General features: G+C 40.3%; 1 protein-coding gene across 3 annotated transcripts in view; it reads left to right on the forward strand.

The window, feature by feature from the left end:
• Positions 1–26641, forward strand: part of stard9 (StAR-related lipid transfer (START) domain containing 9) — a 234268-nt gene that overhangs the window by 110316 nt on the left and 97311 nt on the right. For all 3 annotated transcript variants that reach the window (XM_039741793.1, XM_039741795.1, XM_039741794.1), the window contains exons 4-7: positions 4404–4520; positions 19547–19579; positions 19664–19725; positions 19883–19995. In XM_039741793.1, the coding sequence (XP_039597727.1) occupies positions 4404–4520; positions 19547–19579; positions 19664–19725; positions 19883–19995 (325 nt within the window). The remainder of the gene's footprint in view (positions 1–4403; positions 4521–19546; positions 19580–19663; positions 19726–19882; positions 19996–26641) is intronic.

Below are 26641 nucleotides of genomic sequence, written 5' to 3' on the forward strand. Positions count from 1 at the left end.
TAGAATATGCAAAAGTATAAAGTAATTTTTGAATTAAAAAAATGTTCTTTTAATATGAAAATGTTAGAAAAATTATCCTTTTTATTTAAACACATTACAAATGACCTGTAACTAACAATTACATTAAAGTCTAGAAGCTGCAAGAGCTTATAAATTACATTAGATGTGTTAAATATGCAAGGCGTGCAGATGTGGCTGGTGAGTCAGACAATAAGCAAAGAACATCAGCAGAGCAAAAAAGCATTGGGGTTGATTGTGGTTTAATTTCTCTGTTTTTTTGATGCAGCGCCAGGGCATACCCACTTAAGTTTTTACCCTCTCTTTTACCATTCTTTTTGAAAATTAGAGAAGTTACCTTTTGTTTCAAAATCATATCCACCTTCAGGGTCACACCTTTTTATTCTACTTACCTGAAATATCACAGGTGGGGCAGGGTCTTCCCCCGCTACAAGACGTTGAAACTGTGGCTGTCATTGCTTGGAAGAATGTTATCCAAATATATAGATTTTTGGAGCTTTGGAAAGCTGGAGGCACATCTTTTATGGTGCTAATTGTTCCAGCCAGGTAGCTCTGGTGATGCCAGTGGACTATTTAGTTAGCGTTTAAACGTTGGTTACAGGTGTGTTTTTTATAGCCCTGCTCATTTTTGAAAATGACATTGAAATCCCTATAGCTTGCTTTCCTTTTACCTTTACACAGTGCTCTGACGCATTGTTTACATTTTGTCATCAAAAAAAAAAAAAAAAACAAAAGCTGGAAAGTCAGATTTTATATGATGTAGAGTTGTGTTATTGCAGCGAGCCATTTAAACTTTTACTGGCTTCTGTCTTTTCCCCATGTATTTTTGTCAACCACCACCTTGGTTTCTATCCTTTGCAGATTCTTATAATAACAGCAAGAGTTGAAAACAGTGAATGCTAGAAGGGTGGGTGTTTTATAAAACACTCGGGATATGGGGAGTCTTATAGTGAGAGAGCATGGCATTGTTCCACAAAGGTGGTCCACACAGGTCTGTGATGTGTTATGTAGCTCCTTTCTACCAAAATGGGCCACATTGCCTGTCCTAACCTTATCCTCTGTTGGATGGGGAATTGGTCTTTATTCTCAGCTCTTGCTTTACAGTGGCACGCTTTATACAAGCCACTTGTGCTGTAGGTGTGAGGGCGACAGGCGCAGCTCAATGGGCCGAATGCAGAGACCTGCCTCACGAGCCTCCGACAACCAGTCCAGTTGCTCAGTTGGTTGACTTTGCGAAGTCCTTAACAAGGAGTGATATGAAAGAGCCTGTGATTATAGTGAGCCGCAGCTTCAAACAGAGATGTCAATTACAGACTTAAGCTTCTGGATTAATGGTCCCCAGACACAAAGACCTCACTGGGTGCATTTGGCATCAGAGTCCTTTGAATTGTGTATTCAGGACTCTGCTGTAAGAGGGGAATAATATACATTCAGCAAAAGTGAACAGAGCCGCAGTTATGTCTGAGGGCTCCGGGACTGACACCGAGATCGTCATCAGCAGGAGGCTCTCACTGTCTTTAAATAGTCGGGCTTGAAGGTCTCTCATTGTACTTGGAAGGAAAGAAAGAATTCGGTAATAAGTTGGCACTGCCTATTCATGGTAGTTTTCAGTGGTAACAGAGCAGGTGCCCATTATAGAAGGCACCATGGTTCTCTTGCATAATGCTGTGAAAAAGTATTTGCCCCTTCCTGATTTCCTTCGTTATTGCAAGATGTTTTGAGGTGTTTAACGAAAGATTATTATCAGGTAAAGGGTGTCTTAGTTATTAAATCGTATGCTCTTTTTAAAATTATTTTCTTTTATTAGATGAACAAAGTTATGATATACAACCTGACTCTTATATTTAGTAAGTGGTTATGTCACCGTTAGCTGCTGTATTTCTTTGTAAACCAGTTCTGAAAAAATAACTATGTGATATTGTCATTTGTGAGCATGGGTTTGCTTACTTGTGTTTCACATACAAGCAGCTGTTTAACTAAACAAAGCAGAAGGGCTGTAAATGAAGGTTAATGGTTGGAACAGGTGCACTGTTTCAGTCTGACTGAAGAAGGCAGAATAGGTTTAGAGAGTCCAATCCAAAAATGGCATTGCTCCATAAAACACAAACATAGCTCCTTGAATGAGTTAAAGTGGTAAAAGTGTGTCTGCTGTAGCAACAAGGGGGCGCCACTGCATCCTAAACCTCAGACACAGTAATGCCCAACCTAATTCTGGGTTCAAAAAAAAGATTTCCACATTTCCAACATTCACCTGTCAAAAGATGAATTACAAAATTACAAATAAGATCGATTTCTTCATCCTTCCTTCCTTCAAAAGAATCTCCGATGTGAGAGTCGGGCTCCTTTTCAAGTAAAACCTGGGACTGCTTCTGGTGTCACCACACTACATTTTGAGAGCACTTCCAGGTCACATGGAAACCAGTATTGTGATTCTCTGTCAGGGCTGTGCTTCTGCACTTCAATTCCCATGCAAAATTACGGGTGTCTTGATTTGAATCAGCCTTGAGGAACACCGTGGGGGTATGAACTGCTCTATGGTCACCCAGTCCATTTATTACAGTTCCGTCACAGGCAAGACAATGATTTTAGGGTGTTCCAGCCAAGTTGCGTCTCTTCTGCTGTAATCCTTTCATTATGGTGTCCTGGCCAGGACAAGAACTCAGTCTCCATTCTGGTCAGGATGCTCATTTGTCCTCCATGATACTTAAAGTATACAGTATAAGGTGAAGCCGCATTGGTACAGATGTGAAGTCAAGCCTGTGCCATGAACAAAACCTCCACTCAGGCGAAAGATGGAAATGCAAATTGTCATTGCACTATTCTAATAGCTTCTCTTCAGCTGTACTGTATTTGTATGTACAATAGTGCAATTTACAAGGAGTTACAACAGAATATCCGGGACCTCTTTCGAGTGAATCTCCCTGTATATTAGGTGAGAAAGCTGTATTTTATAGCAAAGTAAATATGTCCTTTCTTCTGTACCCTATTTCTCTTGTCTTAATATTTCTGCCATGCTTATAATAGGGATACATATACAGATTAAAAGTATAAGTTACATTTCTAAAAAGGTCAAAAGAACCCTGTTGGACACATTCCTATAATTGAATATCAGATTATATGAGAGCAATATGGAGGAAGTTCAACTCACACTTATTTCTAAAATCAACTTCAAAATTAAAGAACATCTAGGTTAGGTGGATTGGTGGCTCTAAATTGGCCCAAGTGTGTATATGTGTGTGTGTATATGTGTGTATCTATGTGTTCTCCTGTGACGGGCTGGCATGCCTCTCCCACGTGATTGTTCCTGCCTTGCGCCCTGTGCTTGTGGGGTTAGGCTGCAGCCCCTCACCATCCTGCTCAGGGTTAGTCAGGCTTAGAAAATGGTGTGGTAAGTTTTTGAGATTGATTTGCATGTTTCATGTCCTGCCACATCATCTATAATGGTTGGAGGTTGGGACTTTAAGTAGGACAGTCCAAAGGTTTCAATGTGATTCTTGTCAGTCATTACAATATGATCACACTTTTCAAATTTGAATCATTCTCTTGCTCCATGCCTTAATTATGCTTCAGCTACGGCTCATGGGTGGACAAACTGGACGTTCTTCTTATGAATATTCCAGTACAGAGCAGAATTCATGGTTTACTCAGGCTGTCATGGGTCTGTCCATTGCTAGTTTTTAGGGTGGTGCAGCTTTAGCTTTTCCAGTAACAAAAAGGAAAAAGTGTCAGGCTTTATAGTTGGGAACTTGCATTCTGAGCCTGTACTGAGTAAATGAATTGAATTGAACTGAACCAAGTTGGAACATTACCTACAGTGGTCATCTGCAGTCTTTGTGAGGCTAGCCTTGTCTGGCAAAGAGGAATTTTAATACAAATCAGTTTTACATCTTACATTTACTTGTGCAGTATAGGTGGAAATCACATTTTTATAAATAGTGATTTTTTTTTAAAGATAATGAATACAGAGGCTGGCAAACTGAGCCTTATGGTGAGTAATGTAGCCTTTCAGTGCAAGTAGTATTAATAAAGCAGGCCTGCAGCACTTCACGGCAACATACAGACGTAGCTGGGTCTACATGTGAACTTTCTTTCCTGATTTGTTCAAATACACTTCCCCAGGAAACAATTGAGGCCTGGCAGGCTCGGGCTTCCCCTCTCAGTTCTTCCTTGTTATCAGGCTTCTTAAGTGTGTGTGTGTGTGGGGCTGTGCTGCTGCTGTGTCCCGAAGGAAGAGCAGCCTCAAAAGACAAAGGTAGATAGTCAGACTAAGCCAGGCAAGCCTCCACTTCCCAGTGACAACATTTAAAATTACTTAGCGGGATTAAGAAGGTCGGTGTTCGATTTTCAGAGATTCTAATTCATTCTTTGTTTCTCTTCTCACCTAGGTGTTCCAGGATCTGGGCACGATAGTGCTGTCAGGGGCGTCCAAAGGCTACAATGTGTGCTTGTTTGCATATGGACAGACGGGTTCAGGGAAGACCTACACCATGATGGGGACACCGGTGAGGACAAAGGAGTGGGCTGCTCACATTATGTGGGAAGGAATATGCTCATCAGTTCATTTCACTTGAATACCTGCCATCATTTCTCTTTGGTATTAATGTTTAGTCAGTATGGTCTTGTGGTTAAGACATTGAATGTTTAAGTACACATAGATACACATACATGGATACAGTATATACAGTATCTATACTAATAAAAGGCAAAGCCCTCACTGACTCACTCACTCACTCACTCACTCACTGACTCACTCACTGACTGACTCACTCATCACTAATTCTCCAACTTCCCGTGTAGGTAGAAGGCTGAAATTTGGCAGGCTCATTCCTTACAGCTTACTTACAAAAGTTGGGTAGGTTTCATTTCGAAATTCTACGAGTAATGGTCATAACTGGAACGTATTTTCGTCCATATACTGTAATAGAATGCAGCTCGATAGCTGTGGGTGACGGAGTTTCGTATTAAAATATTTAACCAATCACATTTCAGCTGTCATTTGTTGCCTGGCAGAGACAATAGACTGCAGCTCGATAGCCGTGGGAGGCGGAGTTTCGTATTAAAGCATTTAATCAATCACATTTCAGCCATCATTTGTTGCCAGGCAGAGATGCTTTCACAATCTGTTGTGGAGGCACTCTAACACAGAATAAATGTCGATTAACCTGTTGCTTCAACCAATCAGATTTTGAGTTGGTGTCAGTAGGGCTCTCTAGCAGGCATACGGCAACGTCACCGTATTCAGACCCATTGATTGGATAGAAGCCGATATGAGGAACTCTACGAGGCCATTGAACGCACTGCAAACGCTCCAAGCGAAAGATCGTCCCGTGCACTACGGCCAACTCCATGGCAGGATTCTGGACAATATTATTTGCCAGACACAGACCAGATTTTAAGACCATGAAAACCTGATGTTTGTCACGCTCCTCGAGCCCCAGAAGTTTCGGGAATACAAGAAAAATTTCACGCATGCAGCCTTCTCCAGTTTAACACAGGAGCCACGGAGCGCTTTTTCATTTGTCTCGGCTAAAAACAGAACTGACTGTAATGTATGCCATGGATGATTTTGCAGGAGAATCTCCCACTTGTCTCCTTGACTTCCTTCATCAGAAAAATCTGAATGAGAGCATGGGGCAGCTGTTCACATTGGTATATTTGGCGGTGAGCATTCCTGTGTACACTGCTTCTGTCGAGCGGGCATTTTCAGCCCTAAAGCGAAATCAAAGTTATGCCAGAAATATCATAAGGCAGGTTCGCCTTTCAGCATTAGCTTCGATGGCGATAGAAAGTGAGGTTTTGATGGAACTGAAGCGCACGGATAATCTGTACGACAGAGTAATTGAACTATTTTTGAGGAAAGAGAGGACGATGGATTTTTTTTACAAATAATCCAAATTTTTGGTGAGTAAAATGTTGCGATTTTCCTAAATAATACTGTAAGTTTATGAGTTATTATTGATGTTTTTCATGTGTGTCACGGCTGTGGCTGCAGTAGAAAGGAACTTGTTCATCCCTGGTTTGTCTATAAAATAAAGGCATTTATTGTGGCTACAGGAGTGTATATATATTGTGGAGCCGACCCGGGCACAGACAGGCGGACATGTTGTTTATCACCACCACACGTATTTATTTATAATTATTTATAGTTATTTGTCCCGTGCACAAATAACCCCAACATACAGTCCTGGCCACACAAATGCCTTTTCTTTGGGCCGCCTCCACACTCCTCTCGTGCCTTGTCCTTCTTCCACTTGACTCCAGCCCTGAATGAAGGGAGACGGCCCCTTTTATATGCTCAGGATGAGCTCCAGGTGGTTCCCGACACTCCACCGTTGGCCACACCCCAGCATGGCGGAAGTGCCGGCTGTTCTCCCGGCAGCTCTCCGGGTGTCCTCCTAAATCTTCCCCCCAGCACTTCCGGATGTGGCGGAAGTGCTGAGGTAACAGGTCCCCAAGGCATTACGGTGCCTCCTGGCAGTGACCACGGGCCCCTACAGGGTGGGGCTTTCATGCCCTCAACTCGTGGCCCCCAAAGAAACCAGGAAGGCGGCCCCCATGTGATCCAGGGTGGGCGCAGACCCACATCCGGTCCTTCACTGCGTCCCGGCTGGGTTGTTGCCCCTGGGATCCCTGACAATATATATATATATATATATATATATATATATATATATATATATATATATATATATATATTATACTAGCAAAATACCTGCGCTTCACAGCGGCGAAGTACTGCATTAAAATTTTTATTAAGAAGAAAATTTAACCTTTTTAAACTGAGGGAAAATATGGCAATAATTATTTGTTAAGGATCTCTTTGTATACCATGTTGTCAGTTCGGCCCTCCGGTTGTAACATGACCAAGCTGTGCGCTGAGCTTACTCTTGAGCATGCAACTTATAGTTGGCCATGTGAACAGTAATCTTGTCTCAAATCTCACAGCTTGGATTGCTGCTGTCATAATCGGTTTGAGTTTCATGGTTTGTTTCAATTATGACAGTATTTGCAGGATTTGTTGTATTGAAGTGACATTCGGCATCGGTCAAGCGTTGTAAGCACACAACCGGTTTCAGCGATAAAATCACATCCAGCTTTTGAGAGTTTAAACATTCATAAACATCAAAGTCTCCACTACTGAAATCGTCACCTGTGAATCTAAGATGTTTAAGAGGCATTGGCGGTTGCTGAAAGGTGTAAAATATTTGGCCATTTCGGTACACTTGAAAGCGACAATTGAACAGTTCAGCGGCAGCCATCAACTCACATGCAGAACCATAGGCGAAGGGCTTAAGCATTTCACTATAATAGTGCTCCTGTGTAGTATAATTATCTCCTGTACCATCATCAGTCCACACCTTGAACCTGTCCCAGTCATTCAATACATAAGACACAATGTTCCTCCGAATATCAAGAGTGAGCCTGATATATCTGTGCAATATGTAACAAAAAGAATGGAAAAGGGTAGGTGGTATCTCCGGGCATGGAAACCACTCGGTAAGTGATAGTTCTTAGATCGATAGTGATCATCTCGATTGTAATAAACAAACAATAAAACAGCGGAGAAGCCGTGGATTAAACAAAAAGGCTGTAGTTATCAGTAGGGAGACGTGAATCCCGTGGTGAAGCAAGGAAGGGAATGTAGAGACTGGAGCGACGGACGGCCTTATATAGGCAGGCAGCCAACAACGTGGGATGGGGGACCCAATGCCGCATCACACGGTGACCGAGCTGCAGGCTATGGGTGTATATATGTACGTAAGTAGGATTCAGTTAGCGATGGGAACCCGTGTACCAAATTTCTTGAAGATGGGCCCATAAGTAACAAAGACTGTTGAAAAGTTCAATATGGCAGCCGACAGTGGCATCATACCACCGAAATAAGTATGTACATTGGTTTCGGTTAGTGTAGGGAAGCCGCTTACCAAATTTCGAGAAGATGGGGCCATAAATAAGAAAGTTCAACATGGCGGACGTTGTTGACTGTTATGACCATTACGCGTAGAATCTCGAAATGAAGCCTGCTTAACTTTTGTAACTAAGCTGTAAGGAATGAGCCTGCCAAATTTCAGCTTTCTACCTATACGGGAAGTTGGAGAATTAGTGATGTTGGAAAATTCAATTTGGCGGCTGACAGTGGCGTCATACCACCGAAATAAGTACGTACATTGGTTTCGGTTAGCTCAGGGAAGCCACCTACCAAATTTCGTGAAGATGGGGCCGTAAATAAGAAAGTTCAACATGGCGGACGTTGTTGACCGCTATGACCGTTACGCATAGAATTTCGAAATGAAACCTGCTTAATTGTTGTAAGTAAGCTGTAAGGAATGTGCCTGCCAAATTTCAGCTTTCTACCTATACGGGAAGTTGGAGAATTAGTGATGTTGGAAAATTCAATTTGGCGGCTGACAGTGGCGTCATACCACCGAAATAAGTACGTACATTGGTTTCCGTTAAAAGTTCAATATCGCGGCCGACAGTGGCATCATACCACCAAAATAAGTACCAAATTTCAGCCTTCTACCTATACGGGAAGTTGTGAATTAGTGACTTTGGAAAGTTCAATATGGCGGCTGACAGTGGTGTCATACCACCGAAATAAGTATGTACATTGGTTTCGGTTAGTGCAGGGAAGCCGCCTACCAAATTTCGTGAAGACGGGGCCATGAATAGGAAAGTTCAAAATGGCGGACGTTGTTGATCATTATGACTGTTACGTGTAGAAGTTCGAAATGAAACCTGCTTAACTTTTGTAAGTAAGCTGTAAGGAATGGGCCTGCCAAATTTCAGAATTCTACCTACACGGGAAGTTGGAGAATTAGTGACGTTTGAAAAATTCAATATGGCGGTTGACAGTGGCGTCATACCAGCAAAATAAGTACACACATCGGTTTTGGTTAGCGCAAGGAAGCCACCTAACAAATTTCGTGAAGATGGGGTCAGCCTTCTACCTACACGGGAAGTTTGAAAATTGGTGACGTTGGAAAGTTCAATATGGCGGCTGACGGTGGCGTCATACCATCGAAATAAGTAAGTACATCGGTTTCGGTTAGCACAGGGAAGCCACCTACCAAATTTCATGAAGATGGAGCCATAGATAAGAAAGTTCAACATGGCGGACGTTATTGACCGTTATGACCGTTACGTGTAGAATTTCGAAATGAAACCTGCTTAACTTTTGTAAGTAAGCTGTAAGGAATAAGCCTGCCAAATTTCAGCTTTCTACCTACACGGGAAGTTGGAGAATTAGTGATGAGTGAGTGAGTGAGTGAGTGAGTGAGGGCTTTGCCTTTTATTAGTATAGATTTAAATAGAACTTGAACAGATACGATGGTTCATAATACCCACGCAGCACTACAGTAAGTGCACGTAATAGCAGGAGTCATCCGTTTTAACAAGTGCCACTGATATTGCATATTGCACTGATACGAAATAGCCTGCCCATTTAATTATTTAGGAATGGATAGATAAATCAAGATTTTGTACAAGTAATGTTTTTCATTTTTCTTCCTCGATGGATTCTGGCACCCCCAGCAACAGCTGCTCACACCCCAAAGAAGATATATATATATATATATATATATATATATATATATATATATATATATATATATATAGATAGATATACCCTGTATATATATATATATATATATACAGTATATATATATATATATATAGATATAGATATAGATATAGATAACAGTGACAAAACAATTACATTGATTACATTGACAATCATGTTACGTTATTTTCAAAATGTTTCTTTTTCTTTTTCATTACTTCTTTAACACACTACTTCTCCGCTGCAAAGCGTGGGTATTTTGCTAGTGTATATATATATATATATATATATACTAGCTGATTACCCAGTGGCTTCGCTCACTGAGTGCAAGTAAAAAAATAAAATGTAGTATATAAATTATTAAACAGTAAAACATTAAGATGAAAAAAGTAAAGATACATTGAGCAGTACTGGAGTGCTTTCGGGTAAAGTACATTTTAAAGGCGCTATAACACAACAGGTTAGTAGCACTAACAGCAGCTTAAATGTATTTGGATCATCTCTTGGTAGCATATCCCTTGTGAAAGGTGCTACACGACCACTGTGGTATACAAATTACATTTTCTATGCGATCCTGCAAATTTCTGCCTGACAACCTGTGCCTGTGATTTAAGAGAAAAATTATTTTGAGAAATGTGGAAGCTGCCCTTCTGTGCTTAATGGGCAGAAGGTCCAAACAATTCCCAATTCCAAAACTTAACATGAAGAGGTCAGTGCATCTTCTTAGATGTAAACCCACCATCTTCTTAAAAGAATTTATCACAAGAGCAACCTTGAATGTTGCGGGGTTTTAGTGACCTGATCTCACCTTAAGGGACAATAAGTAGTCGTGAAGCACAATTTACAAAGAGAGTTTTGCTTCGATGGTGCCGATTACACACATTCGCAAACATTTCCACTCTCCCAGGAGCCGACGGGGCACTCGAAGTGTCACAAACAGTGCGGCGAGAAGAGAGGACGACGCCCGAAACTGCGAAGCTCTTGACCCGGCAGAATAGCCCGTTCATTCCACACCTCCGAGCGCCCACTTTGTTCTCACGACCCCTTACCGCGGAGGGCGGTGTAGTCTTCACATTGTTTACAGCTCGGCGCAGTTAAAAAGTAGAAAGATGCAAAGCTGTTTTCCTCATCTCTTCTACTATCAAGTACTGCCAATTAAAAAAAGTTATAATGTGGCAGTTTCCGCGACAGTCACGTGGATGAATAAATAAAACTTCTCTGTCAGAACGTACCTGGCGGCGAATGGGTCAGCGCTGGAGTCCAGAGAGGAGGGCTTGGGAGAGGGTGATGCGGGGCGCACTTCTATGGGATAGATCGGCGTGTTTGTGTTTACTTCTTTTCAATATCAGTAAAGTAACTCTCACACAAATAACAATTCATAAAAAAAATATAAAAATGGCGTCCCCGTAATCCCCACAGGCACAACACAGTCCCAAACAACACACACAATATAGCACTCTTTTTCTCTTTTCCTCCTCCACCACCACTCCTCCTCCTCCTCCTCTTCCTCTTCCTCTTCTTCTTCCTCCTCCTCCTCCTCCTCCTCCTTAAACTTGTCCTCCTCCACCCAACTCTGGCCCTCTGAGTAGTGGCTGCAGGCTCCTCTTATAGCCCACCCGGAAGTGCTGCAGGTGCTCATTGATCTACTTCTGGCTGCACTTCTGGGTGTGGCTGCGCTCCCGCTCAGATGGGCTCGTTAAGCCGTGCAGCTCCTCCTGGCAGAGGCCACAAAGCCCAACCAAGGTGAGCTCCAGTGTTCCACGAAAGTGGCCCCGATGCAACCCAGGGGGGCTGCCAACAAAGGTTCCAAGGGATGCAGCGTGGCTCCCATTGCTGCCCCCCCAGATCTAGTGACAAAGGGGCGTCCCAGCTGGGCATGTGTTCCGGCCGTTTGCCACAATTGTTAACTGAAAAAGAAAAACTCATAAATTTGTGTTTGCATGAGTATTCAAGGCCTACACATTCATATTTTGTTGAACCATTTTTTCTGTAATAACAGGTTACCTTCTTTTGGGTATGCAAGTATGTCCTAATTTTGCACATTGTTCAGGAGGGATTCTTCCACATTCTTCTACTCAGAATTTCTAGAGATCCTCTAGGTTGGTGGCTGGTACCTCTGAACAGCAGTTTTTAAATAGTGTCACAGATTCTCAATAAGGTTAAAATCAGGGCTTTGACTTGGCCAGTCCTAAACATTCACCTCTCTGTTTTTGAGCCATTCCAGTGTCATCTTGGGTCATTGTCATGTTGAAAAACAAATCTTCTCCTGAGCCACAGTAGGTACATTGCAAATTCTCCCGCAATATTGTGCACCATTTGTGTCCATCCATTATCCCTTCAGCACTGACAAGATTCCCAGTCCCAGCACATGAAAAGCATCCCCATAGCCTGATGCTAGCACCACCATATTTCCCCATAGGTATGATGTTTCTTGAGGCTTGGGCAGTGTTAAAGTTCTGTTTTGGTCTCATCTAACCATAATATCTTCTCCCCAATCCTTTAGTAGGTCTTTCTCATGCTTTGTAGCAAATGCCATATGTGCTTTTATGTGGACCTTCTTATGGAATGGTTCTTTCTTGTTACCCTCCTGTAGAGGCCTGTTTTATGGAGAGTTTTTGAAATTATAGAATCCTGCATTTTTGCTCTAGTTTCAGCCAAAGAGCATTGCAGACTTCTGAGAGTGATGACTGGATTCGTAGTGGCCTCTCTCACCAGTTTAGTTTTGTTCGATGGCCTGTTCTGTCTGGGTGCTGTGATGAAACTTCCACCATCTGATATTGGATCCAATAGTGCTTAACTGTACATTGAAACTCTTAGAATTTTTTTTTTTGTAGCTATTTCCTGCCTTGTGCGTTTCAATAACTTTGTTTTTATATTACCAGAATGCTCCTTTGTCTTTATTTTTACAGTGATTGTGCAACAAAGTCTATGGCCATACAAAGGGTGCTTTATAAATCCATAGAGATGGAAAGAACTAATATGTACAGTAGTACCTCATTATATTTAATTATGACTGTGAAATGACTGTCACCTTTGTGTTGTTTGAGATAAATTTTGTAATTTGTGTAAACCTGGAGCTACCAAAGCACAGAGGTTTAAATACTTATAGATATTCTAACTTTGGAGTTTCTTCTTTAGACAAACTAGGGGGCTTTGCCCCCTGCTTGCCAACCCCCGGGCCTGCACTACGCACTAGCCTCTTTGCGGTTCTGCCACTCGTGTATGGGGATGCGGATGTACAATTTAAACAGATTGTTATTTCCATTAGAATTGTTACATATGCATAATAGAACTAAGTATTTTATATTACAGCAAATAATTAACCATATTAAAAAACAGTAAAACGTAATAATTTGAAAGTAAATTATGTTTCATGCTGCGTAATACGATTTCATTCTGTTTGGCTTTGAAGTTAACATGCAAATACTTTTTAAACTTACACTTTTACTATAAAATGTCAGTAAAAACATTTTTTTAATTACATTTCGTCAATATCGCATTGAATTTTGATTATGTGTTTGGACTTTCATCATGACAGCGCAATGTATGACTGCCTGAGATTGCATTTCATTTCTTTCTCTCTATTAAATGAAATGACTTTTTGGAATGTTTGGCTCTGAGATTTGTTAACGGGAACTGTTAACATTTTAATATGAATGGCGTATCAAGATCTCCTTTGTTGTCTAATGTTATCCATGGAAAATATACTACATTACCTTTCTACAGTAATTTGTGTAGTGGAAGACCGGACGGTGTTAACAGTTGTAGATATTCTTTGGGATATTGTAAGTTGATGTTTTCATCTACCGCACAATCAGCATAGTCTATTGATACACATTCAACCAATTTGCTGTGTAACTGATTGTCATATTTGGCATTTATTCAATTGACTTTATTGTTTCTCGATGCTAGGATTGCCCATGTACTTATTTTTTCTGTTGATAACACTTTGTGATAAAGTTCTTCAATAAGATTTGGGCATGATACGTCTTCTTTAATTGGGAACTTTAAATGAGGAAAATGTAAAAATTTATAAGAGCTGAGAGTGCAAGAACTAAGAGTTGTGTCTGTCAAAAAAATTCACACAAATGAGAGGTGAGAGGACTGTGGGCATGTTTCAATATAATTGAGAGGAGGGTGTGACTTGAAAAACTCTCATGGCCAAAGTATCATCTCGTGGGACTTGAAAAAATCTAACTTTGGAGTTTTCTTCTTTAGTTAAATATCTACAGAATAGGCTTTATTTTGAATTTGGAGATGTATTGTTACAAGATAAAGAGTTCACATTAAAAATGCTTAATGGATAAATGTGTACAAATCATTTGTTATGCAGAAAATTAGGATGACTTTCAAGGGGATTGAATACTGTATAAATACATGTTATACATTATGTATTTCAAGCTTTTAAGCTTCCTCATTCTCCACCATAAATTTCTTTTGTGAGATTATGCTTAAAATCTGGAGTTTATCATGGTGCTATAGAGTGTTGACATGTAAGAATTTCAATGTACCTTGTTCATGTGACAATGTGAGGACTATTGCTTCTAATAAAGTTATACTGTAAAAAAATTGCACCTGCAATGCATATTGGAATGGTGTTCATTATGAATGGTGCTATAAAATTACAAGTTTGATTTTAGTGACCACCACGGACTCATTATGGGCCACTGAATAGAGCAGATAGATTATAAAATAGAGATGAATTTGTGTTTTTGGTATCTGAGGTCTTTTGCAATTCATTTTGGATTTAGTTCAACTTATTTTTATTATTTTTTATATTTTTTATAATTATCATTATACTGTATAATTCTTACAGCACCATTTTGATTTTGAATTTCGTATGGCCATTTTGCGACATTCACCTTGCATGGCATGGCGGTGCTGTTTACCACTGGTTTGCATATTGCCATTCACATGACGTATTGTGTCTCACTTTTTAAATGGCTGTGGGAATCCTGAAACATCCTTGGCTTCCTTACCTCATATTGTAATCATTCTTTAGAGAGGACACTCTTCCAAGAATTTATTGTTAAGACATTTGCTTGTTTCTAGTGTTTGTGTTTTGGGTTTTATCATTTGGATTCCTCATAGCATTTTGACCGACAGCCTGACCCACAGGTTTTGCCTGTTTCTGTTCTACCCTTTCATCTAACAGTTTTCAATACAGTTTCTGATTTTACACCCGGGCACAACATCTTCTGATCGTGTACAGGCAGCAACCAGTGATCAGGATAAGGCCCCCTTGACAGGTTAGTTAATGAAAAGGTCTGAGTGTTCATTTTAAACTTGAATATATTTTGAGAAGCACTGTAATGTAGAAGTGGCAAACTGGACATTGCAGGTAAGGTAACTCATTTTTAAAGGAAATGAATGTATTTAGGTGTGTGCAACAGTGGGCCCTATGGTACAATGGCATTCCATCCGGGGTTGGTTCCTGCCTTGCATGAGATGCTATCGAGATAGACACAAGCTATAGTGACCCTCTGCTGGACTAAGAGGTTTTAGTAATGGATTGTTGGATGAATTTTATTATTATTGTAAATATAATGGAGTCAAAATCTTACATATCTTGAGGACGTGGAGACAAATAATTAAAGAAGATTGGACATTGAGAGAACATGCAGAATCACCTGGCTTAATGTGCACTACATAAAGCTGCATGCGCACAGACTGAGAAATGTTTTTTTTTTTTTTAGCTTTCCCAAATCTGGAATAAGGGTGCAGTGTGGGTTCTACTCACAGTGGCACAGTGGGTAGCGCTGCTGCCTTGCAGTTAGGAGACCCGGGTTCGCTTCCCAGGTCCTCCCTGCGTGGAGTTTGCATGTTGTCTCCCGTGTCTGCGTGGGTTTCCTCTGGATGCTCCAGTTTCCTCCCACAGTCCAAAGACATGCAGATTAGGTGAATTGGCAATTCTAAATTGTCCCTAGTGTGTGTGTGTGCACCCTGTGGTGAGCTGGTGCCCTGCCTGGGGTTTGTTTCCTGCATTGCACCCTGTGTTGGCTCCAGCAGACCCCTGTGACCCTGTGGTTAGGATATAGCGGGTTGGATAATGGATGGATGGATGGAAATCTGGAATACAAAGAAATAAAAAATAGAACATTCTTGGCAAGGCAGTCCTAGCCAGAAACCATAAAAGGCTTGCTTTTAGCAGAAAGAAAATGACAAATGCCATGCTGGACAACAGTAGGCCTCTTTGATGATCTTTTTCACTTCATGTTTAAAAGCCACACTGTAGGCTGAAGCGTTGGTGGCATGAAGCATGTGTATCCAGCAGGGGGCGCTAGATACCTTGTTGGAAGAAGTTCTTTCGTAATTGCGGCATATTACATAACCTGAAACTATATAGATGTAATACATAAAGGTGATACCCCTCCCTTAGTGATACGGCAGTAAGAAATCACATAGGAGAAATAACTTAGCTTTCTTTAAATATACAATTCATTATAAATATGATACTGTTATTAATTTAGTCACGATACCATCCTCGTCGCCATTTTCATCACTGCCTTGGAAGGATTTTACGGATCGGATGACGGTATCTCCCATCCATCCGTCAGCTTCAAAGGTGTGACAGGTAATGTTCCAAGGCTTTATACTGTTTTCTCCATGTGCAGGCCCCCACTTAGGTGAATAATACAATTCCAAACAAGGAAAAGAAGATCTAATGCCATGCTGACTCTGACAGACGAAAAATAGTATACAGCTGTTGTCAGTCTGACTGCACGTTCCCCCAGCTGTCTTTACTTGTCTTGTCCTATGCTTTGCCAAGCAGTTCTAAATGCTGGCCTCCGTACTAAATCTGGCTCAGCTGTGCATGTGAGTAGAAAGAAAAGAAAAGCAGATTTAAAATATTTGGAAAGAGCACAGTGACATATTGAACTTATATTCTGATTACAGCGTGGGCTTGCTGGTGTGATGCCCAGGACGGACTTTACTGTGTGCCATTTCACCTGTCAGTGCACACATTGTAGCAATCTGGAGACGGACAGACTACACCGGACTGCAGGAGGTGCTTTATGCAATAGATGTGACAATAATGATCCTCTAACCCTAGAATAAGTCTTTCTTTGTTTCAGTAGATAGGCACTGGGTCCACTGAGTGACTAAGAAGCTGCTTTGCAACCATAAGGCTGCCAGCTGGGTCTCTACCTGGTAGGCCTCAAGTCCTACAGTTATGGAAATAACTGTACTACAGTGCAATATAACTGTATAGTGCCTTGCAGGGGTGTTCAGTAGCAAGCACCACATAATCTGAAAAGCACAAGATTGCTGGTTTTGTCCCTGGTGGTGGCACCATGGGTATTCCTTGGCACAATGTGCTTGTGTTCCAAAAATGGAAAAAATGGTGCTTTTAATGTCATTTTGAATAAAATAATCCTGACATTAATTAATGTATTTGTGTAAGTGAAGAATTATTTGGTATATGGCGCCTTTCATAGAGTTGGCCAATATGGCCCACACGTTTAAGTATTGGTATGTGGGCTTCAGTCAGTCACAATCAACCCACTTTGCCCTCTCCAGACATGCATTTCTATTCCAGTCATTTGCTGATCACTCACTCGGGTATACAGTTTTCCTCCACAAGCACTTACATTCTCATGCTCATAAGGAGGAGGCCCAAGAGCAGAGCTTCTCACAGCTTTTGGCAGCAGCTGCAGCAAATTTTAACAAAATAAATGGCCAGTTCTTATTGGTGGAGAGAGCCACTGGTGCCATGTCTTCAGTAGGTTTGCTAACTGTGGGGTTTTCCCATTTGGCAAAGTGGCTTTTACTGTGTACTCAGCCCCAGTGTCACCGTAGGTGTGGTTCACCCACCGTATAGTTGTGTGTTTAATCCCCTTGTTACCCTTTATCCTGCCTACTGCTAGTGTGTACATTCAGTTTTTCAGTGATCAGGCTAACTGTAGTAAAGGGAATGTTGGTTTTTATAAAGAAGCAAACAAAACAGAATAACAGGAAGGCTGGCCCCAGAAAGAGAATGTGACGAACTGGGCACAAACACACTGTATGTGTGAGAGGAACAGCACACAATGGCCACACTTCCTTCATCAGAACTGCTTTGGTTTAGGCTGAACCTTTTAATTTAAAACACATCCTCTCTGCAAGTCTGTACTGCTGGGTAGCTTCATATTTTCCACTAACACTGGGCATGGTGGGGCAAAAGTGTAGCATGCAAGCCTGTGAAATACAATTGACTGACATTTGTTACATAATGTAATGTTAAATATTTACATTTGCTCGATACAATTCAAGTTTGCCGAGGCCACAGCCTATCCCAGCAGCATTAGGTACAAAACAGTAAATGTCTCTGGATGAGGTATAAGCCCATCTTAGCGTATACACCTATACTCACAGAGACATTACATTAATTAACTCACATACCAAGAGCACCTCGAGGAGAACCCACAAAGATACAGAGAGAACATGCCAGCTCCACGCACACCCACAATACCTAGATGCTGGAAAACCCCCACCCTATAAGGGCATGCCATTTTATCACAGTTCACCCAAACATACTGTATATTCACTGAGCAAATATTTAGGACTACTTGACTAATACTGGGTAGGACCTCCTCTTGCTGTCAAGATAGCCTCCAGTCCTCATGGCATGAACTCCACAAGATGATGAAAACATTCCTTTAAGATTCTGGTCCATGTTGACAAAGTTTGCACATTCATGGTACGAATCTCATGTTTTACCACATCCCAAAGGTGTTCTACCAGATTCAAATATGGTGACTGGGAAGGCCACTGAAGAGCACTGAACTCATTGTCATGTTCATGAAACCAGTTTGTGGTATTTGTGATATGGTGTATCATCATACTGAGGGAAGTATTTAGAAGATGGGTAAATTGTGGCCCTGAAAGGATACACATGATCAGCAACAATTCTCAAACAGGCCATTAAATTCAAGCAGTGATTGATAAGTATTGCAGTGTGTCAAGAAAACATTCTCCATATCAACACAACCACTGTCAGCCTCGACTGTTGACACAAGGCAGGTTGGGAGAATGGATTAACGCTGTTGACCCTACCATCTGTGTGCCTCAGCAGAAATTGAGATTCATCAGACCAGGCTACCTTTTTTCTGGCCTTCAGCTGTCCAGATTCGGTGATCCTATGCCCACTGCAGCCACAGCTTTCTTGTTTTTGTCTGACAGGAGTGAAAATTGACTTGGTCTTCTGGTGTTGTACCTTATCTGCCTCGTTTGACATGTTGTGAGATGCTTTTCCTCACCACAACTGTACAAAGATTGTTTATGTGAGTTACCATAGCCTTCCTATCAGCTTGATCCAGTCTGGCCATTCTCCTCTAACCTTTCTCATCAGCAAGGCTTTTCCGTTGACAGACATGCCGCTTACTGGCACCACACTAGAGGATGTTGTGTGTGAAAATCCTAGGAGATCTTCTGTTATAGAAATCCTCAAACCAACCCGTTTGGCACCAACAATCATGCCATGGTTAAACCTCTGAGATTATATTTTTTCCCATTCTGGTGTTTGATGTGAACATAAAATAAAGGTCCTGGCCTGTGCCTGCATGATTTTATGCATTGTGCTGCTGCCACGTGATTGGCTGATTAAATAATTGCATGGATAAGCAGGCATACAGGTGTTCCTGATAAGTTGCCCAGTGAGTGCACATTACAGTACCACTCTTGACAGGCCACAGTTTCAATTGTGGCTTTAATGTCTTTTTCCTGTCAAATTTATTCCTGCCTAATGGGCCTTTGATGTGTATACGGTAGCTCTCCTCATGTTCATGGGGTTTTACAGTGGTTTCCTTCCATATTCCAAAGACATTCTTGCAGAGCATCAATTTGCCCCTGTACGTGTTCAGGTGCTCTATGATAAAATGATGTCACTTCCATTGGTAGTTTTTGGCCTTTGCTGCCAGGATTACTCAGGAAAATGAAAGTCATGTAAAACAGTTTAAAGTAACTCAATGTATTCTTTTTTTCCAGGCATCTGTGGGACTAACTCCAAGGATTTGTGAGGTAATATTGTATTGTTGATCTTACAAATTAGTGATGCTTTTATTGTTAAAATAAAATAAATGTAATTTTTTTATATGGTTCCAGGCATTGTTTTCAAGGTCCAGTGATTTTTCTGAAAGCCAGAATTCTTGCAGAATAGAAGTCAGGTAAGCACTCTTTTTGCAGGATTTGTTGTGTGGCCCACCAGACTGTCTCCTGTTTTGTCATGGCTGACATTATGCTGGCTGTGTCCCCCAGTGCTGCCAAGTCATAACAGATTCTCGTTTTATAATCTACCTCTCCAACCTTCTTTTATTCTGACAGCTTTCTGGAGATCTACAATGAGAAAGTGCGTGACCTTCTGAGGAGTCCTGACAGGAAAAAACCCTTCACCCTTCGAGTTCGAGAGCATCCCGAGAAGGGGCCCTATGTTCAAGGTCAGTTCATGGACAGATGTTGTCGAGCCTATTAGCTTTAAATGTTTAGCTGAATATTGTAAAAAGTCATTTAATATCATAGCCCTGGACATCTGCTATGAGTGAAGCCAAAAACACTTGGCAGACTGGGCAAGGAGTGCTCGCCTCATTTCAGAATCGGTGTGGAGAGGTTTGCCGGCTTTCTTTCTTTCTTTTGGGTCTTTGGGAAAGCAGGAGCTGCTCTGAGGAAGTGACATCATCTTTTTGGAACCGATGAAGCCTACTTTAGAAAAAGAAAAAAAAGAGGAAAATTCTTTTACCATCTGTCGGGGGTTAGATGTGATTTCCTGGCTCTGTGAAATTTTGTGTTATTTATAATCAGGCCTTTAAAAGGGGGGTGATTTCAACGTGATCCCCTAGAGGGTCATCAGTTTTCCACATAAAAAAATTAACCTAAATTCAGTTCAATTCTTGTTTAACAGTTATGGCGGTCTTTGATACGTACTCATACTTAAAAAAAAAATAAAGGCAGCAACAAAAACACACTAGGGTCCTCTATGTTTGTTTAAACCTTTTCTTTAAATGTAAAAATAAATCCATCCATCCATTTTCCAACCCGCTGAATCCAAACACAGGGTCAGGGGGGTCTGCTGGAGCCAATCCCAGCTAACACAGGGCAGGAACCAATCCTGGGCAGGGTGCCAACCCACCACAGGACAAACACATACACACCCACACACCAGGGCCAATTTAGAATCACCAATCCACCTAACCGGCATGTCTTTGGACTGTAGGAGGAAACCCACGCAGACATGGGGAGAACATGCAAACTCCACGCAGGGAGGACCCGGTAAGTGAACCCAGGTCTCCTAACTGCAAGGCAGCAGCGCTACCACTGCGCCACTGTGCCGCCCATGTAAAAATAAATATCATGAAAAGTGATCAGAAAGGTGCCCCTTTCTAAACTGCAGAAATAATAATTTCAATTAATTTGGGGTCTTTGTGAAAAATGTAATGAGGTAGAAGTACATCATAAGCAATAATAGTTGTGTCAAATATTTGAAATTTTTAAAAATTGTGCATTGGGTTTAATGTAAAAAATGTCTAAATATTCTTGCCTGTAATAGAAATGTCATTTTGACCTTTTGAGGTCCAAAGAGGCCTAGATTCCTAGTAAAGGATCAAAAAATAACATCATATTCATAATCACTGACCGTGAAATGGTCTAAATCAAACACTACTCGCTAATGTTTGAAATTTGTCATTTTTTTTTTTTTTATTTATTTATTAATTTTATTACAATCAATACATAGCAATCAAGTTTTTACAAAAAAAAAAAAGAATTATGCTAAGAACAGATCGATCCCCACCCTTGAGAGAGAGAGCAAGCCAAACGGTGTAAAATTTAAGGCTTTTAAAAATACCTAAATCAACAAATTCTCTGTGCTTTATAAAATCATTTCAAAATATTACTGATTAGATCCTGCCATGTTTTGAAAAAGTCTGCACAGATCCTCTAACTGAGTATTTGATTTTTCCAATTTTAAATAATATAACACATCAGTTTCCCACTGACTTAAAAGAGGAGAGTTTGGGTTCTTCCAGTTTATCAGAATAAGTCTGCGTGCCAACAGTGTAGTGAATGCAATCACAGTTTGTTTGTCTTTCTCCACTTTAAGACCCTCTGGAAGAACCCCAAACACAGCTGTTAATGGGTTAGGAGGGATTGTGAGTCCAAGACTGTCTGAGAGGTAATTAAAAATTTTTGTCCAGAATAATGTTAATTTGGAGCAGGCCCAGAACATGTGACCTAGTGAGGCTGGGGCTTGGTTGCAACGTTCGCAGGTTGGATCATGCCCTGGAAACATTTTGGAGAGTTTTAGTCGAGACAGATGTGCTCGATATATAATTTTGAGTTGTATAATTGTATGCTTTGCATATGGAGCTTGAGTGAATTCTCTGCATTGCTACTTTCCACTCCTTTTCTGATATATTAATTGAGAGGTCATTTTCCCAGTGTCCTCTTGGATCTTTGAAAGGAAGGGATTGTAAAAGGATTTTATATATTGTAGAGATGGAGTCTAACTCCTTGAAATTGAGCAATAATTTTTCCAGCGTGGATGAGGGTGCAAGATGAGGAAAATCTGGAAGGTTCTGTTTAACAAAGTTCCTGATTTGAAGATAGTGAAAGAAATTTGTAGCTGGAATGTTAAATTTGGAACGTAATTGTTCATAGGATGCAAAGACGTTGTCTATATAAAGGTCTCTAAGCAAGTTAATTCCAAATTTTTTCCAGATATTAAAACTGCATATGTTTGTGAGGGTTGAAAGAGGTGGTTCTTTTGCAGGGGTGCCACAGAAAGAAGCTTCTCCGTCTTAAAATGCTTTCTACATTGGTTCCAGATTCTAAGTGAGTGGAGCACAATTGGGTTATTAGTGTATTGCCGATAACGTGTGTTTATTGGAGCACAAAGCAAGGAATACAAAGAAGTACTGCAGGATTTTACTTCTATTGCGGTCCATGCCTGTGTATGTTCTTCTATTTGTGTCCAGGTTCTTATCGACTGTATATTTGCCGCCCAGTAATAAAACTGGAAGTTAGGTAGAGCCATGCCGCCTTCTGCCTTTTGTCTTTGTAGGGTCGCTCTTTTGATGCGTGGATGTTTAGAATTCCAAATAAATGAGGTTATTGTTGAATCTAATTGCTTAAAGAACGATTTATTAATGTATATATGTACATATTATAAAAATGTCTAAATATTCTTGCCTGTAATAGAAATGTCATTTTGACCTTTTGAGGTCCAAAGAGGCCTAGATTCCTAGTAAAGGATCAAAAAATAACATCATATTCATAATCACTGACCGTGAAATGGTCTAAATCAAACACTACTCGCTAATGTTTGAAATTTGTCATTTTTAACATTCTGTGAAAGGAACCTAGAGGGCTAGGACCACCGTTAAAGAATTAAATATAAATATTATTACTGATTAGCAACATCAAAATAGCATTAATTGACACTCCACATGCCTATATTACCAATTCACATTTTTCCAAAGTTTTCTGAAAAAAAGAGGGACCCCTCATATCCTTTTGTAACAGGCAGGCACATTTGCACCTCTGTCATGCGTTTCTGCTTCTGTAAACTGATTCAATGATATTTTAGTTGACCAGGTCACTTTGCACTCAGAGAGTTGATGGAGGTGATTAAGGAGCAGAACCCTAACTCATGCAAATTTAGAATAAAAGCATTTTTCCAATTCCAATAAAAAGCATTGTGTTTGGTATGGGTTATCAAGAGTATTCACTCCTTCCAGTACAAGCATGCTAGATAATTAGACTCATTTATAGCTTATGGAAATTCTGAAACTTAATTGTCAGTTTTCAAGTTTACGTCCACCTTTTTATTCAGTGACACCGAAGTGTGGCTTACACAGTGAACTGACAGATGACACTGCACAGATCTCAGCTCGCCACTAAAACCACACAGCAGTCACAGCACACTCTCCAATCTGGTTCTGCTCTTAGGAGTGAGAGTAAAAGCATTTTATTAATTTCCCAAATTTAGGAAGCTGCTTCTGAGTTCACCAGTATTTAGGAGAGCTTGTGATTTGTTCTGCCAGAAGATGGCATTCAGGCAGAGATCAGGATGCACTTCCCAGAAAAGGCAAAATGTTTTGGAAATGCTGGACAACAAATAACTCAGAAAAAGATATCGATTTGACAGAGATGAAATAATATTAGTAGCAAATCATTTACGTTACATGGTCACTATATCAATGTAGAGAAGCCAGGCGCTGTCAGACAAAGTTAAAGTGCTGGTAAGGTAATACGTAGAATGCATGTATCTTTGCAATAAAAATTATATGAGTATGTCACAACAAACCATTTCTCAAATTTTACACCAAACATCAAATAGCCTTTTCCTCATCACTCCACATGAGGCAATATTAGAGCAAGTTGCACTCAGGCAAACTGAAATGCACATGAAGATCCTTATCTTTATGAACAAGTACGCATACATGAAATCACAAGCAATATCACTGTACCAACACACAGGTGGTCATGGGTGTAAACTGTACTGTAGTAGCCAGCATATTATCTTGAAGATGGATGATTGGCACCAAAATGTCACATAAGTACACTAAGCTCTGAATTCCACAAACCCCTGGAACATTTATGTTACATTTTACAAACCTGGGAAGGTTCAACAAGACAGGCGGAGACTTCTGTGGCATTAGATGAATAGAAACTCACAGAAAATAAGGGGTATCATGGGGCAGTGGAAGATGATCGGGACACTGAAAGAGTAAGCATGACTTCAGAAACAGTGTCATGGCTTGTTTTGGTGTAACTGTTACATTACAAGGCCATTTTTGGGTGCTGGCAAATCTTCTGAATGTATGGCTGTGGATCATCCATCCATCTATCCATTCTGTAAACCCGCTTTATCTGTGACTAGGAATGCGTAGAAGCTGCAGCCTATCCCATCAAGCATAGAGTGCAAGGCAGGAACAATCCCTGAAGCATTCATTGTTAAACAAACACGTCATTAAGTGTGTGAGTCTCAGTATTTCCATTTAGGTGTTTGTTACAGTATTATTCTTTATGTTGTTACAAAGTGACAATTACATGCAACTTTGCACAATATCCTACCTTACTGCAGTATGTTCTTGTATGTACTTTTTATATTATTGTTATCTTTGTGCTGAAGCCATAACGTGTCAGAAAACTGCAAAATGTCAGCATGATTTCCAAGGAAACTACAAAACATCATCCTGAGTACCACTTTGCATCCCAGGCTGCTGTAAAATCGTAACATGTCCATTCTGAAATGCGGCTTTGTACTCCTTGCTAGGATACTTCATAAACATGTCTCACAGCCTACCTTGGGGTAAGAAAAATTCTTATCTTAGTCAGTCATTTAATGCAATTACTAGGAGTAATTCTGAGACACTTGATAAATAAGGACCCTCAAATGCATGCATTCAACATATTTTAATTGTGTTGAATTTGTTTTGATCAAGCATAACTAGTTTATTATTAGCAATCAGTTATTTCACTGTATTCATGTTTGATCTATAGAAATATGTCAATGAATATGAGTGCTATAATTTTTATGGAAAAATAACTGGAAAACAGCTGCTGGTTGCTGCGACTGATGTGTTAACTAAATTGGTGCAGTTTACACAGCTTAATGCTGTACACTCTCTGCTTAGTTCAGTTTACTCAAAATGCAGCTGGAGAAAATAAATCTGCTGTGAATGTTACCACTTGGCAAGTGCTGTTATTTTTTTTTTGTCATTTATATTTCTCCTATTTTGACATCTGAACTGATTTAAACTTGGAAAGGAAAATAGAACAAAAAAGTCCTAGAAAAACATTTTTTTAAATATGCAGTAAAGAGATAAAATATGGCCAAGGTGGTCACAAAAAACACTGCTCTGCCCGCTTCTAAACTGGACATAGGAATGGCAGCATTATTGTGGGAGAGGCCAGTAAATAAGTGTGTTCACTGCTTATAAAGGGCTCATCACTCTGTACCTTCAGGCCTCAATCCTGTCTCTGGGTTCACATCTTCCGCATACAGTTAGGTCCATAAATATTTGAACAGAGACAACTTTTTTCTAATTTTGGTTCTGTACATTACCACAATGAATTTTAAATGAAACAACTCAGATGCAGTTGAAGTGCAGACTTTCAGCTTTAATTCAGTGGGGTGAACAAAAAGATTGCATAAAAATGTGAGGCAACTAAAGCATTTTTTTAACACAATCCCTTCATTTCAGGGGCTCAAAAGTACAACATGCAGTACATGCATTAGTTGACTCACATTTTTATGCAATCGTTTTGTTCATTAAAGCTGAAATTCTGCACTTCAACTGCATCTGAGTTGTTTCATTTAAAATTCATTGTGGTAATGTACAGAACCAAAATTAGAAAAAAGTTGTCTCTGTCCAAATATTTATGGACCTAACTGTAGATGTACCATGCAGGTAGAAGCAGCAAATCAGTGAGCAGGTCCCATGTGGCATCCCAACAATGAGCACCTCAAAATGAGGGGCCAGTTTGACATGTCACCCCTTCAACTTTCTTCCAATAAAAAAAAGAAAAAGATGTGATATCTTTGTTTAAATACTATGGGGCTTTGCCCCCTGCTCGCTTCGCTCGCCAACCCCGGGGCCTATGCTACGCGCTAGCCTCTTTGCGGTTCCGCTGCTCACGTATGGGGATGCGGATGTACAATTTAAACAGATCTTTACTTTCATGGGAATTATTACATATGCATCAACGCAACTTATAACTGCCTGTGATTGGATTTCGTTTCTTTTTCTCTATTAAATAAAATGACTTTTTCAAATGTTTGTCTCTGAGATTTGTTAATTGTCTTTGCAAAAGCTATTCTAACAGGAAACTGTTAATGTTTTATTACAAATGGCATATCAAGATCGTCTTTGTTGTCTAATGTTATCCACAGGAGATGTACTACATTACCTTTCTTAGATACATCCTTCTTTCTACAGTAATTTGTGCGGTGAAAGACCGGACGGTGTTAATGGTTGTAGATATTCTTCGGGATATTGTAAGTTGTTGTTTTCATCTTCCGCACGATCACCACCAACTGTTTCAGCATAGTCTATTGAAACGCATTTAACCGATCGACATTTT

The sequence above is a fragment of the Polypterus senegalus genome, chromosome 18, assembly GCF_016835505.1.
Source record: "Polypterus senegalus isolate Bchr_013 chromosome 18, ASM1683550v1, whole genome shotgun sequence".
NCBI lineage: Eukaryota > Metazoa > Chordata > Cladistia > Polypteriformes > Polypteridae > Polypterus > Polypterus senegalus.